This window comes from Mandrillus leucophaeus, unplaced genomic scaffold (assembly GCF_000951045.1).
Source record: "Mandrillus leucophaeus isolate KB7577 unplaced genomic scaffold, Mleu.le_1.0 Scaffold64, whole genome shotgun sequence".
Lineage (NCBI taxonomy): Eukaryota > Metazoa > Chordata > Mammalia > Primates > Cercopithecidae > Mandrillus > Mandrillus leucophaeus.
The window spans coordinates 5,371,482-5,385,719 of record NW_012106919.1 but is presented as its reverse complement, the minus strand read 5'-3'; the positions used below and the strand labels follow the sequence as shown (position 1 = coordinate 5,385,719).

General features: G+C 37.9%; 1 protein-coding gene across 1 annotated transcript in view; it reads right to left on the bottom strand.

Annotated features, from left to right (window-relative positions):
* SLC22A15 (solute carrier family 22, member 15) overlaps positions 1-13,396 on the bottom strand; it is a 71,713-nt gene extending 58,317 nt beyond the window's left edge. The window contains exon 1 of the mRNA XM_012000862.1: positions 13,145-13,396. Within this exon, the coding sequence (XP_011856252.1) occupies positions 13,145-13,396 (252 nt within the window). The remainder of the gene's footprint in view (positions 1-13,144) is intronic.
* Positions 13,397-14,238: the final 842 nt, after the last annotated feature.

The window sequence follows — 14,238 nt, the reverse complement described above, 5'->3', positions numbered from 1 at the left end:
TGTATATGCAGAATTTGGTCTGGGATTTGCTTTCATTATAATGTAGTAATAGATTTATTGGAGAGCAGACCTATAGTTCTCACCCATTTCAAAATCCTATGGAGATTCTAAGTAAAACTAGGGCTTTTTGCAGAAATGACTAATTTCATGTTTCAGGGGTGTGAGGTACAAGATGAACTTGGAATATCTTGTTATGCCAAAAATTTCTGATAGGCATATCAGAAATGATAGGCATATCAAAAGGATACAAGAGGACTCCCACTTCCAAGAAGACTAAGGAGGCATGTTTTTCCTTATTCCTCCCACTAAAGATAAGAACAGAAACCAATAAAATTTGAAACTGAAAAACAATAGAGAAAAATCAATGAAACAAAATACTGGTTCTTTTAAAAGATCAATAATATTGACAAATCTCTGTAATGGCTGAGAAGTAATTAAAGAAGAAAAAAAGACACAAGTGTCCAATATCAGGTAATAAAAGAAGGTATATCATTTCAGACCCTGAAAATATCAAAACAATGATAAGGTAATACTATGAACAATTCTACACACATAGATTTGACAACTTAGATAAAATGGACCAATTCCTGGAAAAGTACAAACTACCACAACTCATTCAATACAAAATAGACCATTTGACAAAATAGCCCTATAACTATTAAGAAAATTGAATTCATAATTTTAAAACTCCCCAAAAGGAAATCTACAGACCCAGATAATTTCACTGGAGAATTCTACCAAAGGCTTAAGGAATTAATACTAACTCTACACAATCTCTTCCATAAAATATAAAAGAAGGGAACACTTTTCAATTCATTTTATAAAGCTAGTATTACTCTGATACCAAAACCAAAGATAGTCCCAAAAAAGAAAACTACAGAGCAATACTCCTCACAAATACAGAAGCAATAATCCTTATCAAAACATTAGCAAATAGAAATCAGCAATATATAAAAAGAAGCATGTACTACCCAGAGATGCAAGGTTGGTTCAATATTTGAAAAAAATCTCTGCAATTCATCATATTACAAGAAAAAGAAGAAAAATTACAGTCATTGCAATTGATATTTGACAAAGTATCAATTTGAAAAAGTATTTGACAAAATTCAATATACATTCATAATAAAAATTCTCAAAAATATTGGAATGGGGAGGAAGAAGAGCAAGATGGCCAACTAGAACCCTCCAGCAATCATCCTCCCCACAGGAACACCAAATTGAACAACTATCCACACAAGAAAGTGTCACCGAAACGCCAAGGTCTTTCTCTAGATCCTGCTGGTTACCATACAGAAAGCCAATCACTGAGACAACAAGTATTGCCAGGGAAGAAGGCTTTATTTGGGTGCTGTAGCCAAAGAGACGGGAGATCAGTCTCGAATCTGTCTCCCTGACCAACTGAAACTGGGGACTTATATAACAAGGAAGTAATGTAGCTACATGCAGGAAAACAGAAATTAGGGAGAGGTAAAGAAGCAGTCCTGATAAATGAGGGTCCTGGCCTTTCACTGTCCAGATGCAGTGACCTGCTGAGTTTCAGTTCCTTAATAATATCTGGGAGGCCTAAAGTTCAGTTACCCGAGGAAGGAATTCCGATAAGACAAACATAACTTTCTCAAGTTTTAAGAATAGAAGGGTCAATTTCTATGTTTATTCAAAAGAAACCATAAACATCAGCTCTTTGGGACAATTGGGTGAGTTTCAAAAGGACCTTCTTAAGAAACAAAAATCAGGACTGATCACAGTACCTGGTTTTAACATCGCATCAAGGAAAGAGGCACCGAAGAAGGTAGGAAAGACAATCTTGAATTGCTGACACTACCCTTCCCCCATCCCACAGAAATACCACATGGCACAGGAAGAGAGAATCTGTGTGCTTGGGAAGCAGATAGCACAGTGATAATGGAACTTTGCCTTAGAACTCAGTGAGGCCCTTCACACCACAAAGCAACACAGGGCAGAATTCAGCTGGTGCCCACAGAAGAAGCATTTAGATGAGCACTAGCCAGAGAAGAATTGCCCATCCCAGTGGCCAGAACCTGAGTTCTGGCTAGCCTCACCACTGCAAGCTAAAGAGCTCTGGGGTCTTCAATAAACTAGTCCTTGTGGCCTAGACTGTACTTCCTGAGCAAGTCCTGGTGCTAGGATGGGCTCAGAGTCAGTGGGCTTGGGATGCACATGATCCAGTGAGACACCAGGTTGGGTAGCCAAGGGAGTGCCTGTACTGCCCCTTCTTCAATCCCAGGCAGCACAGCTCACAGCTCCAGGAAGAGAGGGAAGAATGAGTAAAGAGCGCTTTGTCTTGCAATTTGCATACCAGCTCAGCCACAGTAAAATAAAGCATCAAGCAGAGTCCTGATGTCCCCGTTCCAGGCCATAACTCCTGGATGACATTTCTAGACCAATCCTGCGCCAGAAGGGAACCTGCTGCCCTGAAAGGAAGGACCCAATCCTGGCAGAATTTACTACCTGCTGATTAAACAGCCCTTAGGCCTTGAATAGAATAAATATCAGTGGTAGGCAGGCAGCAGTCACCATGAGCCTTGGACAAAACCCAGTTTTATGTTGGCTTCAGGTGTGATCCAGCACATTCCCAGCTGTGGTTGCCATGGAGAGAGACTCCTTTGCTAGAAGAAAGGAGAGGCAAAGGACTTAATAACTTGGGGTTATAAGATATAAAATATTCAAAAGCTCAGCCACAGTAAAATAAAGAAGCGAGCCAACTCTTAAAGTCCCTGACTACAGGCCTTGGCTCCTACATGGCATTTCTAGACCCATCCTGGGACAGAAGGGAACCCACTCCCCTGAAAGAAAAGATCCATGCCTGTCAGCTCACCACTTGCTAAGTAAAGAGCCCCTGAGCCTTGAATAAACATCAGTGGTAGCCAGGCAATAGTTGCCACAGGCCTGGGGCAGTGTTGGCCATGGGCAAAGGCTCCTTCTGCTTGAGGAAAGGAGAGGAAAAAGTAAAGGGGACTTTGTCTTGCAACCTGGGCACCAGCTCAGCCCCAGTAAAACAAAGCATGAAGTAGATTTTTAAAGGCCCTGATCTCAGTCCCTACCGCCTGGACAGCATTTCCAGACCCACCCTGGTCCAGAAGGAAACCTGCTGCTCTTAAGGGAAAAGATCAAGTCCTAGTAGGAGTAATCACCCACCGACTAAAGAGCCCTTGGGCCTTGAATAAACATCAGCAGTAGCCAGGAAATAGTTGTCACAGGCCTTGGGCGGGACCTAGTACTATGCTGACTTCATGTGTGACCCAGTACAGTCCCAGTGGTAGTGGCCAAAAGAGTGCTTATGTCACCCTCCCCTAACTCCAGGGAGCTCAGCATGGAGAGAGGCTGTCTATTTGGAAAACAGTAAGGGAAAAGAACAAGAGGCTCTGCCTGGTAATCCAGGAAATTCTCCCAGATCTTAACCAAGACCACCAAGGTGGTATTTCTACGAGTTTGTAAGAGTAACAGTGCTACTAGGCTTGAGGTGCTGTCTAAATGCACTTATGGCTGCAGTGACCAAAAACTTAGATTTTCAAAGCCTTCTCAAGAAAGACGAGTACAAACAAGCCCAGACTGTGAAGATTAGAATAAGACCTAACTCTTCAATGTCCAGGCATCAACAAACATCCACAGGCATCAAGACCATCCAGGAAGACATGACCTCATCAAACAAACTAAATAAGGCACCAGTGACCAATTCTGGAGTGACAGAGATACGTGACCTTTTATAAAGAATTCAAAAATAGCTGTTTTGAGAAAGCTCAATGAAATCCAAGATAACTCAGAAAAAGAATTCAGAATCCTATCAGATTAATTGAACAAAGAGATTGAAATAAAAGGAATCAAGGAGAAATTCTGGAACTGAAAATTTTTACTGACAAAATGAAGAATGCACCAGAATCTCTCAAGAGCAGAACTGATCGAGCAGAAGAAAGAATTAATGAGCTTAAAGACAGGCCATTGAAAATACACAGTCAGAGGAGTCAAAAGAAAAAAGAATTAAAAAATAATAAAGCATGCCTACAGGATCTAGAAAATAGCTTCTAAAGGGCAAATATAAAGAGTTATTGCCCTTAAAGAAGAAGAAGAGAAAGACCTCAGGATAGAAAGTTTATTGAAAGAGATAATAACAGAACTTTCCAAACCTAGAGAGAAAGATCTATAGTCAAGTACAAGAAGGTTACAGAACACCAAACACATTTAACTCAAATAAGACTACTTCAAGACATTTAATAATCAAACTCTCAAAGGTCAAGGATAAAGAAATGATTCTAAAAGCAGCAAGAGAAAAGAAAAAAAATTACATACAAAGGAGTTCCAATATGTCTGGCAGCAAATTTCTCAGTAGAAACCTAACAGACCAGGAGAGAAAGATATGATATATTTAAACTGCTGAGGGAAAAAGACTTTTATCCTAGACTAGTATATCCAGTAAAAGTATCCTTGAAACATAAAAGACAAATAATGACATTCCCAGACAAAAGCCGAGGGATTTTGTCAACACCAGACCTGTCCTACAAGAAAGCTAAAGGGAGTTCTTCAATCTGAAAAAAAAAGACATTAATGAGCAATAAGAAATTACATGAAGGTACAAAACTCACTGGTAATACACAGACAGATACAGAATATTATAACATTGTAATTGTGGTGTATAAACTTGCATACCTTGAGTAGGAAGACTAAGAAATGAACCAATCAAAAATAATAACTACAACAACTTTGTAAGAGATAGAAAGTATAAGAAGTTATAAATAGAATCAACAAAAAGTCAAAAAGCAAGAGGATGAAGCTGAAGTGTTGACTTTTTATTAGTTTTCTCTTTGTTTGCTTGTTTTTGCAGAGTTAAATTGTCATCGATTTAGAATAATGGGTTATAAGATGTCATTTGTAAGCTTCATGGTAACCTAAAATAAAAAAGCCTACAACAGATACATGAAAAATTTCAGCAAGAAATTAAAATATACCACCAGAGAAAATCACTTTCACAAAAAAGAAAAAGGGAAGGAAGAGAAAACCACAATACAACTAGAAAACAAATAACAAAAGGGCAGTAGTAAGTCCTTAATTATCAACAATAACATTGAATGTAAATGGACTAAACTCCAATCAAAAGATACAGAATGGCTGAATGGATTAAAAAAACAAGACCCAATGATCTGTTGCCTATAAGAAAAACACTTCACCTATAAAGACACACACAGACTGAAAATAAAGGGATGGAAAAAGATATTCCATGCCAATGAAAACCAAAAAACGGCAGGAGTAGCTATATGTATGTCAGACAAAATAGGTTTCAAGACAAAAATTATAAAAAGAAACAAAGAAGATAATTATATAATAACAAAGGGGTCAATTCAGCAGGTGGATATATGATTAATAATATAGGCCAGATGCAATGGTACATGCCTGTAATCCTAGCACTTTGGGGAGTGGAGGCGGGCAGACTGCCTGAGCTCAAGAGTTCAAGACTAGCCTGAGTAACCCCGTGAAACACCATTTCTACTAAAATACAAAAAATGAGCTGGGCATGGTAGCACACACCTGTAGTCCCAGCTACTCAGAAGGCTGACGCGTGAGAATGAATTGAACCAAGGAGGTGGAGGATGCAGTAAGACGAGATCATGCCACTGTACTCCAGCCTGGGTGATAGAGCACGACTCTGTCTCCAGGAGAAAAAAAAAAAGAACTAAAACTGTAATGCACCCAACACTGGAACACCCAAATATATGAAGCAAATATTATTAGGGCTAAAAAGAGAGATAAACCCCAATACAATAGTTGCTGGAGGCTTCAGCACGTCACTTTCAGCACTGGACAGGTCATCCAGAGAGAAAAATCAACAAACATTAGACATAATCTACACTATAGACCAAATGGACCTGCATTATAGACCAAATAAATATTCACAAAATATTTCATCCAATAGCTGCAGAATATACATTCTTCCATTCTTCTCCTCAGCAAATGGATCATGTTCAAAGATAGGCCATATGTTAGCCACAAAACAAGTCTTAAAAATTTCAAAGATAGCCGGGTGCAGTGGCTCATGCCTGTAATCCCAACACTTTGGGAGGCCGAGGCAGGTGGATCACGAGGTCAGGAGATCAAGAGCATCCTGGCTAACATGGTGAAACCCCATCTCTACTAAAAAATAGAAAAAATTAGCTGGGCATGGTGGCACGTGCCTGTAGTCCCAGCTACTCAGGAGGCTGAGGCAGGAGAATCGCTTGGAGCCGGGAGGCGGAGGTTGCAGTGAGCCGAGATCACACCACTGCCCTCCAGCCTGGGTGACGGAGCGAGACTCCATCTCAAAAAAAAAAGGAAAAAAAAATTTCAAAAATATTAAAATCATTTCAAATATCTTCTCCAACCACAATGGAACAAAACTAGAAATCAATAACAGGTGGGACTTTGAAAATGATACGAACATAAGGAAATGAAACAATATGCTTCTGAATTGACCAGTGGGTCAAAGAAGAAATTAAGAAGAAAATTTAAAAATTCCTTGAAACAAATGAAAATGGAAATACAATATACCAAAACCCATGGAATACAGCAGTACTAAGAGGAAAGTTTATTGCAATAAGCATCTACATCAAAACAGTAGAAAAACTTCAAATAAATAACCTAATGACGCAGATTAAAGAATTAGAAAGCAAGAGCAAACCAAACCCAAAATTAGTAGAAGAAAAGAAATAATAAAGATCAGAGAAGAAATAAATGAACTTGAAATTTTTTAAAAAGTACAGAAGATCAACAAAATGAAAAACTGTTTTTTTGAAAAGATAAAATCAATAAACCTTTAGCTAAACTAAGAAAAAAAGAGAGAAGACCCAAATAAATAAAATCAGAGATGAAAAAGGGGACATTACAACTGATATGACAGAAGTTCAAAGGATCATTACAGGCTACTATGACCAACTACATGCCAATATGTTGGAAAATCTAGAAGAAATGGATAAATTCCTAGACATATACAACCTTTCAAGATTGAGCCATGAAGAACTCCAAAACCTAAATAGATCAACAACAAGTAACAAGATCAAAGTCATAATAAAAAGTCTCCCAGAAAAGAAACATCAGAGACCCATTGGCTTTACTGTTGAATTCTACCAAATATTTAAAGAACTAATACCAATCCTACTCAAACTACTCCAAAAAATAGAGGAGGAGAGCTGATTCTACTTCCAAAATGATTATTCGAGGCCAGTATTACCCTGATACCAAAACCAGACAAAGACACATCAAAAAAAGAAAACCTACAGGCCAATATCTCTGATGAATTTTGATGCAAAAATTATCAACAAAATACTAGAAAACCAAATTCAGCAACACATTAAAACATCCATCATGACCAAGTGGGATTCATCCCAGGAATGCAAGGATGGTTCAACATATGCAAATCAATGTGATACATCATATCAACAGAATGAAGAACAAAAAACATACAATCATTTCAATTGATGCTGAAAAAGCATTTGATAAAATTCAACATCCTTCATAAAAATCTGCAAAAATCTGGGTATAGAAGGAACATGCCTCAAAATAATAAAAGCCATATACGACAGACCCACAGCTAGTATCATACTGGACAGAGAAAAACTGAAAGTCTTTCCTCTAAGATCTAGAACAAGAGAAGGATGTGCATTTTCACCCCTATTATTCAACTTAGTACTGTTAGTCCCAGCTAGAGCAATCAGACAAGAGAAAGAAATAAAGGGCATCCAAATTGGAAAGGAAGAAGTCAAACTACCCTTGTTTGCAGATGATATGATCTGAAAAAATCTAAAGACTCCACCAAAGAATTATTAGAATAGAAACAAATTCAGTAAACTTGCAGGATACAAAGTGAACATATAAAATCAGGGGCATTTCTATATGCTAACAGTGAACAATCTGAAAAAGAAATCAAGAAAGTAATCCCATTTACAAAAGCTACAAATAAAATAAAATACTTAAAAATAAACCTCGCCAAAGAAGTGAAAGATCTCTACAGTGAAAACTACAAAATATTGATGCAAGAAATTGAAGAGGACACAAAAAAATGGATAGATATTTCATGTTAATGGACTGGAAGAATCAATATTGTTAAAATGTCCATACTACCCAAAACAATCTACAGATTCAATGCTATTTCTATCAAAATACCAATGACATCTCCACAGAAACAGAAAAAAATCATTCTAAAATTTATATGGAATCACCAAAGACCCAGAATAGCCAAAGCCATCCTGAGCAACAACAACAACGACAAAAAACCTGGAGCAATCACATTATTTGAATTCAAATTATGCTACAGAGCTATAGTAACCAAAACAGCATGGTATTGGCATAAAAAGTATTGGAATTATGGGAAGTTTCCTTGATTTGATAAAGAGCATCTATAAAAACCTATAGCTAACACTGCACTTAATGGTCAAAGATTGAGTGCATCCCTCCTAAGACCAGAATCAAGGCAAGGATGTCCACTCCTACCATTTTATTCAACACAGTGCTAGACATTCTAGCCAGAGCAATAAGGAAACAAAAGGCATACAGATTGGAAATAGAAAAAAAAATAAAACTGTCCTTACTTTTTATATGACTGTCAAGAAAATCCCAAAGAATCTTCAAAAAGCACCTAGAATTAATAAGTAACAACTTAGATGAAATGGACTAACTCCTTGAAAAGCACAAAGTACACAACTCATACAATACAAAATATATCATTTGAATCACCGTATAACTATTAAAGAAATTAAATTCATAATTTAAAAATTTCCCAAAAAGAAATAACACAAGATTAAGATCAAAGGATACAAGATTAACATACAAAAATTAATTTATAATATTTATCTATACTAGCAATAAACATGTAGAAACAGAAATTTAAAATACAATACCATTTACAATCCCTCAAAAAAAAAGAAAAAGAAGTATTTAGATGTGAATCTAATAAAACATGTTCACGGTTTGCATACTAAAGATATGAAACATTGATGAAAGAAATCAAAGACACTCAAAATAACACATAGTATTGATGTATTGGAAGACTCAGCATAGTAAAGACATTGATTCTCCCCAAATTTATATGCAGGTTTAACACAACTTCTATCGAAATCTCAAAAATATTTGTTGGTAGATATAGACAAAATTATTCTAAAATTTATATGGAAAGGCAAAGGAACTGAAATAATGAAAATACTTTTTGAACAAGATAAAGCGGCAATCTATCCCATTCCAAATCTGCTTGTATAACCACAGTAATAAAACTAAGCTTACATGAATCTGCAGATAATTATGCTGAATAAAAAAAGCCAATTTCAAAAGGCTTCTACAACATGATTCCATTTTTACAACATCCTTAAAATGAAAAACTCATAGTATAAGAGGGCAGATTAGTGGTTACTAGTGATTAAGAAAAGGGTAAGGGATGGGAGGAAAGTGGGTGTGGCTCTAAAAGGCCATGAAGGATCCTTGTGGTGATGGAAATGTTTTGTGTCTTAGCAGTATCAGTGTCAATATTTCAGTTACGATATTATACTATGGTTTTCCCCATTGGGGGAAACTAGGTAAAGGGTACACAAAATTTCTCTGTATTATTTCTTGCAACTGCACGTAAATCCACAATTATTTCAAAATGAAAATTTTAATTAAAAATAAAAGGACACAAGAGGCAGCTTGAAGAGGTTCCCACTGGTAAATTAGGAAAAATTTTATTTCCAAAATAATTCAGAGCTGTAATAAATTACAAATCATTGAAAAGAATAGGAATCCAAGAGTATATACATATGGTTGATAAATATATAGGCAAATAGGCACAGAGACAGACAAGGGAGAAGAAAGGGCTCTTGCTTACAGTAGAAAGTACACAAGCTAATAAATGTGATGAAAGTGCTGGAGTTAAGAAATAACCATTTTGGGCCAGGTACAGTAGCTCACACCTATAATCCCAGCACTTTGGGAGGCTAAGGAGGGGAGATCACCTGAGGTCAGGAGTTCAACACCAGCCTGGCCAACATAGTGAAACCCTGTCTCTATTAAAAGACAAAAGTTAGCAGGGCACGGTGGCAGGTGCCTGTAATCCCAGCTACTTGGGAGGGTGAGGCAGGAGAATTGCTTGAACATAGGAGACAGAGGTTGCAGCAATAAGAAACAGCAAATTTATATAACCTGAAAGTGATTCCCCATAGTTCTCTATTCCTGGAAATGAAAAAAAGATAGTAACTGGCAGGGACGGGGAGAATATCAGACAATACCTGGAATGGCTAATCAAAATTAACATCACCACTAAGGGCAGATGGATATAGTGTGTCTTTTGATGTGATACCCTGAGAGGGATACATTATTTATGTACTATTCTGACTTGGGATGCAAAACCAACCCGAATGAGGAATCATCAGACACATCCAAAATGAAGAACATTCTTATTTTGAAAAAGAGAAGAGGTATAGATGCTTTAATAATATGAGTGTTATAAAAGAAAAAAAAGGCTGAAGGTCAAAAGATACTAAAGAACTATAAGACTAAATGTCGTATGTGATTCTGAATTGGATTCAATACATGAGAGGAAAATACAGTGCTATCAAGGATGTCATTGGGTTAACTGACAAATTAGGTATGGATGGCATACAACTAGGTATAGTTTAAATAAAACTATAGTATCAATGTTGAATTTCTTGACATTGATAACTGTAGTGTGGTTATGAAGAGAACATCCTATTTTTAGGAAATACACGCTGAAGTATCTGGGCATAAAAGAACACTAATATATGCAACTTTCAAATGGCTTAGGAAAAAACAGACAATAATAATGCTAATGAGGCAAACTAGTAACAATAGATGAAACTAAAAGAGATAAGGGGATTCTTTGCACTATTCTCACAATTTCTTTCATTTGAAATTATTGCCAAATAAAAAATGTTTTAAAAATTATTTGGCTATAATTACTCACCAAAAAGAACCTAAGAAATGTACATGCCAATTTGGATAAGATACACTCCTAAAAAGCACAATAAATAAGAGCACAGGCTTCTGAGTGAAGACAAATTTAGCTTCAAATCTCAGCTCTGCCATTATTAGCTAACACTGACCTCAAGGGATCTCCATTTTTTTAATCTGTAAAATGGGGGAAATGATTCCTATCTCATAGAATTACTTTGATAATTAAATTTTACGTATATCACAATCTCTGGCATATCATAATCATTAAACAAAGCTGCTAGTTATTTTAACAGGTTAGGAGTGGTGGCAATGGTGGTAGTGGTGGTGGTGGTGGTGGTGGTGCTGGTGGCTGCTATAGGCCATGGAGATACAAAGATGACCAAAACATGGTTTCTGACCTCAAAGAACTCTTAGAGCTGAACCACAAACAACAGTCTGTAACATAAGTGAAAATAAATTGGTACTGGAACAGAAACAAAAGCATATTTACTCCTGGGGAGTTGGCTGGGAAGACTCACAGGGAAGGTGACACTGAAAGTGAGCCTTAGAGGGTAGGTAAGGATTTCACCAGGTGGAAGTCAGGGCAAGTGGTGAAGGTTTTTCTGACAGTAACAGGTTATGCTGAGAGCTCGGGGCACGTGTGGGAAATAGTAAATATTTCCACTGGGGTGAGAGCGGGGGAAAGTGCAGAGTGGGGCTGGAAAAGTACACCTAGACCAAGCTATGAAGTGTGAGGGGTCCTGAATGTAATTCATAGGGTCTCTAATGTGTTCTGTGTGCTGTGGGAGCATCACTGGAGGTTTCTAAGTGAAGAGTAACATCAGGAATTGCAGTCAGAAATGCTGCTTTGGTGGTCACTCAAAAAGTTAGTCTCGTAACTTTTAGGAGTGGGGCACTCCACTGGGGACTCCTAAAAAAAGGCCAAGAAAACATCATCCTTGGCATGTCTCCCCTTTTTTTAGTATGCCGCATCCAAAGCAGGATTATCAAAATAGTCAACAACAGGTAAGGCTGGCTAGGCCATGGTGCAGACATACAGACAGGTGGACACACACACACATACTCTCACACACTCACACACACGAGAGTGGCTTCCAGGAAGGAGTGGTCAAGGGATTTTGGGAGAGCTAACTAGCATGGCAACCAGAACTGAGAGCTGGCAAGGGTCCCAGAGGCCCCCTGCTGTACCAGGCATTTGCCCCATTAACTGCATCATAGGGTCCAAGGATGGGGCCAGGATGCCAACAGACACATGGGTAGCTCAAGGGGAGCAGGCAAAGGAGAGGGGAGTATTTCTACATTTTAACAACCAATACCAGTGCCTTCCAGTTGACCATGAGATCTGCCCCCACCCAGGGTTTCTCTTCACCAGACCATCTACCCTCAGATTCTTTAACTCTGGCTGGCTCAGAAGGACCAGAAACGTCTCTCTGGCCAGCAAAGCCCCCTTGAAAGTAAGGCTTCCTGACCACACTAGGCGGTACTATCTGTGTTTTACATTGTACAGGCAAGGTGCTCCATATGGTCTACACACAGGACTGGACTTAAAAATGAGCTATGGGCCAGGCATGGTGGTTCATGCCTGTAATCCCAGCACTGTGGGAGGCCAAGGTGGGTGGATCACCTGAGGTCAAGAGTTCAAGAGCAGCCTGGTCAACACAGTGAAACCCCGTCTCTACTAAAACTCCAAAAAAATAATTAGCCAGGCATGGTGGTGGGCGCCTGTAATCCCAGCTACTTGGGAGCTGAGGCAGAAGAATTGCTTGAACCCGGAAGGCAGAGGTTGCAGTAAACCGAGATTGTGCCACTGCACTCCAGACTGGGCCACAAAACAAGACTCTGTCTCAAAAAAAAAAAATTAACTATGGATGCTATATATGAATTGTTACATTTCTCTGTGTTAATTTTTGCACATTTAATAAAGAGAGATTAAAGATTTAATTCACTTTTTAAAAGGACAACATAATCAATATATGGTTCTTTTGGAGCTTGTATCTTTTCATCTAACTAGTTTGGAAAGATTCACGCTTCTCCCATGTGTAGTAAGAGGAAAGGAATGTGTTCTCATAGAATATTCTCCTTTGATACATTAAAACCTTTAACTTTTAAATTTACTGGAAAGTTATTTGAAAATATGGCTGATATTTAAATCAGCAAGACAAAATGTAGCTCCATCTGGACAAAGAGAGACATTTATTTAGTGATTGGAACAGCCTGTTGTTACCTCTGAGGCAATGGAGGTGAAGCTGCTGCTGAAATGCACATGCTTATGGATCTCACTGCCGTTGGCTGTCAGGAGCCAGTCCCCAAAGGCCTGGTCTTCACCAGCTGACTGATTACCGTGGCTCTGATTTGGCAGGAGCTCTGCCAGGTCCCAGTGGTATGATGGCGTGGCCCCAACCAGTGCAATGAGGATGGCCTCCGTGGCAACGTAGAGCTGAAAGAGCAAACACACAGAACCAAACACTGCAGACATTTGCCATCAATGTTGAAGACACTTAGCAGGCTTGCAAACCTTGAAAGATCAGTTTCTTGCTTTTGTATTTTTATGGGCTACAGATATAAGCCACATCAGAAACAAAGGAGAAAAACATGAAAAAGAACCTTTATGATCTACCACAAACAGAATCATTGGCAATCCCACTTGTAAAATGCTTTATACTTTTTCAGAGGGTTTTCTTTCTTTGAGATATTTCTGATGCTAAAGACACTGTTTGTATGCTTATATGGTTCAAAAGCAGAAGGGCAGGGAAAACATTATTTGCTCCGATTTAAAAGAGTAACATTCCAGCTATTATCTCTTCAACACCATATCTTCAGATCAGATAAGCATTCACTAGGGGGCTAGGAGTATCTTGGCCTTGGATTCATGATCTAAACAAGAGACTTTCTGTAGTATAATTGTCACAGAAAACAATATATATTATATTGTTTTACTAAAGCAGGTAAGCATAGTATGTACTAGAGTAGGCACTATTTTAAAATATGATATACAGCTCATAATAAGATTTTGAGAAATTCAAAGTCCCAGCTATAGATACTCATTTTGTAATGTTGAGTTGTACTTAGTCTTGGTTTGATCTAACCATAGTTGTCCTCCTGCAAAGAAAATATATTTCACGCATTCGTTCAAGAAATATACTTCACACGTTCATTCAAGAAATATTTATTAAACACATATGCCATTGTCACTAATTGTTCTGGGCTTTACAGCTACTTGCAATTGGGTTTATGTTAAGCCCTATTGCAACCTTTTTGTGCTATGGATTTTCAGTATTAACTCCCATTGTTGGATGATTATTTCAAGTTTAACATTTA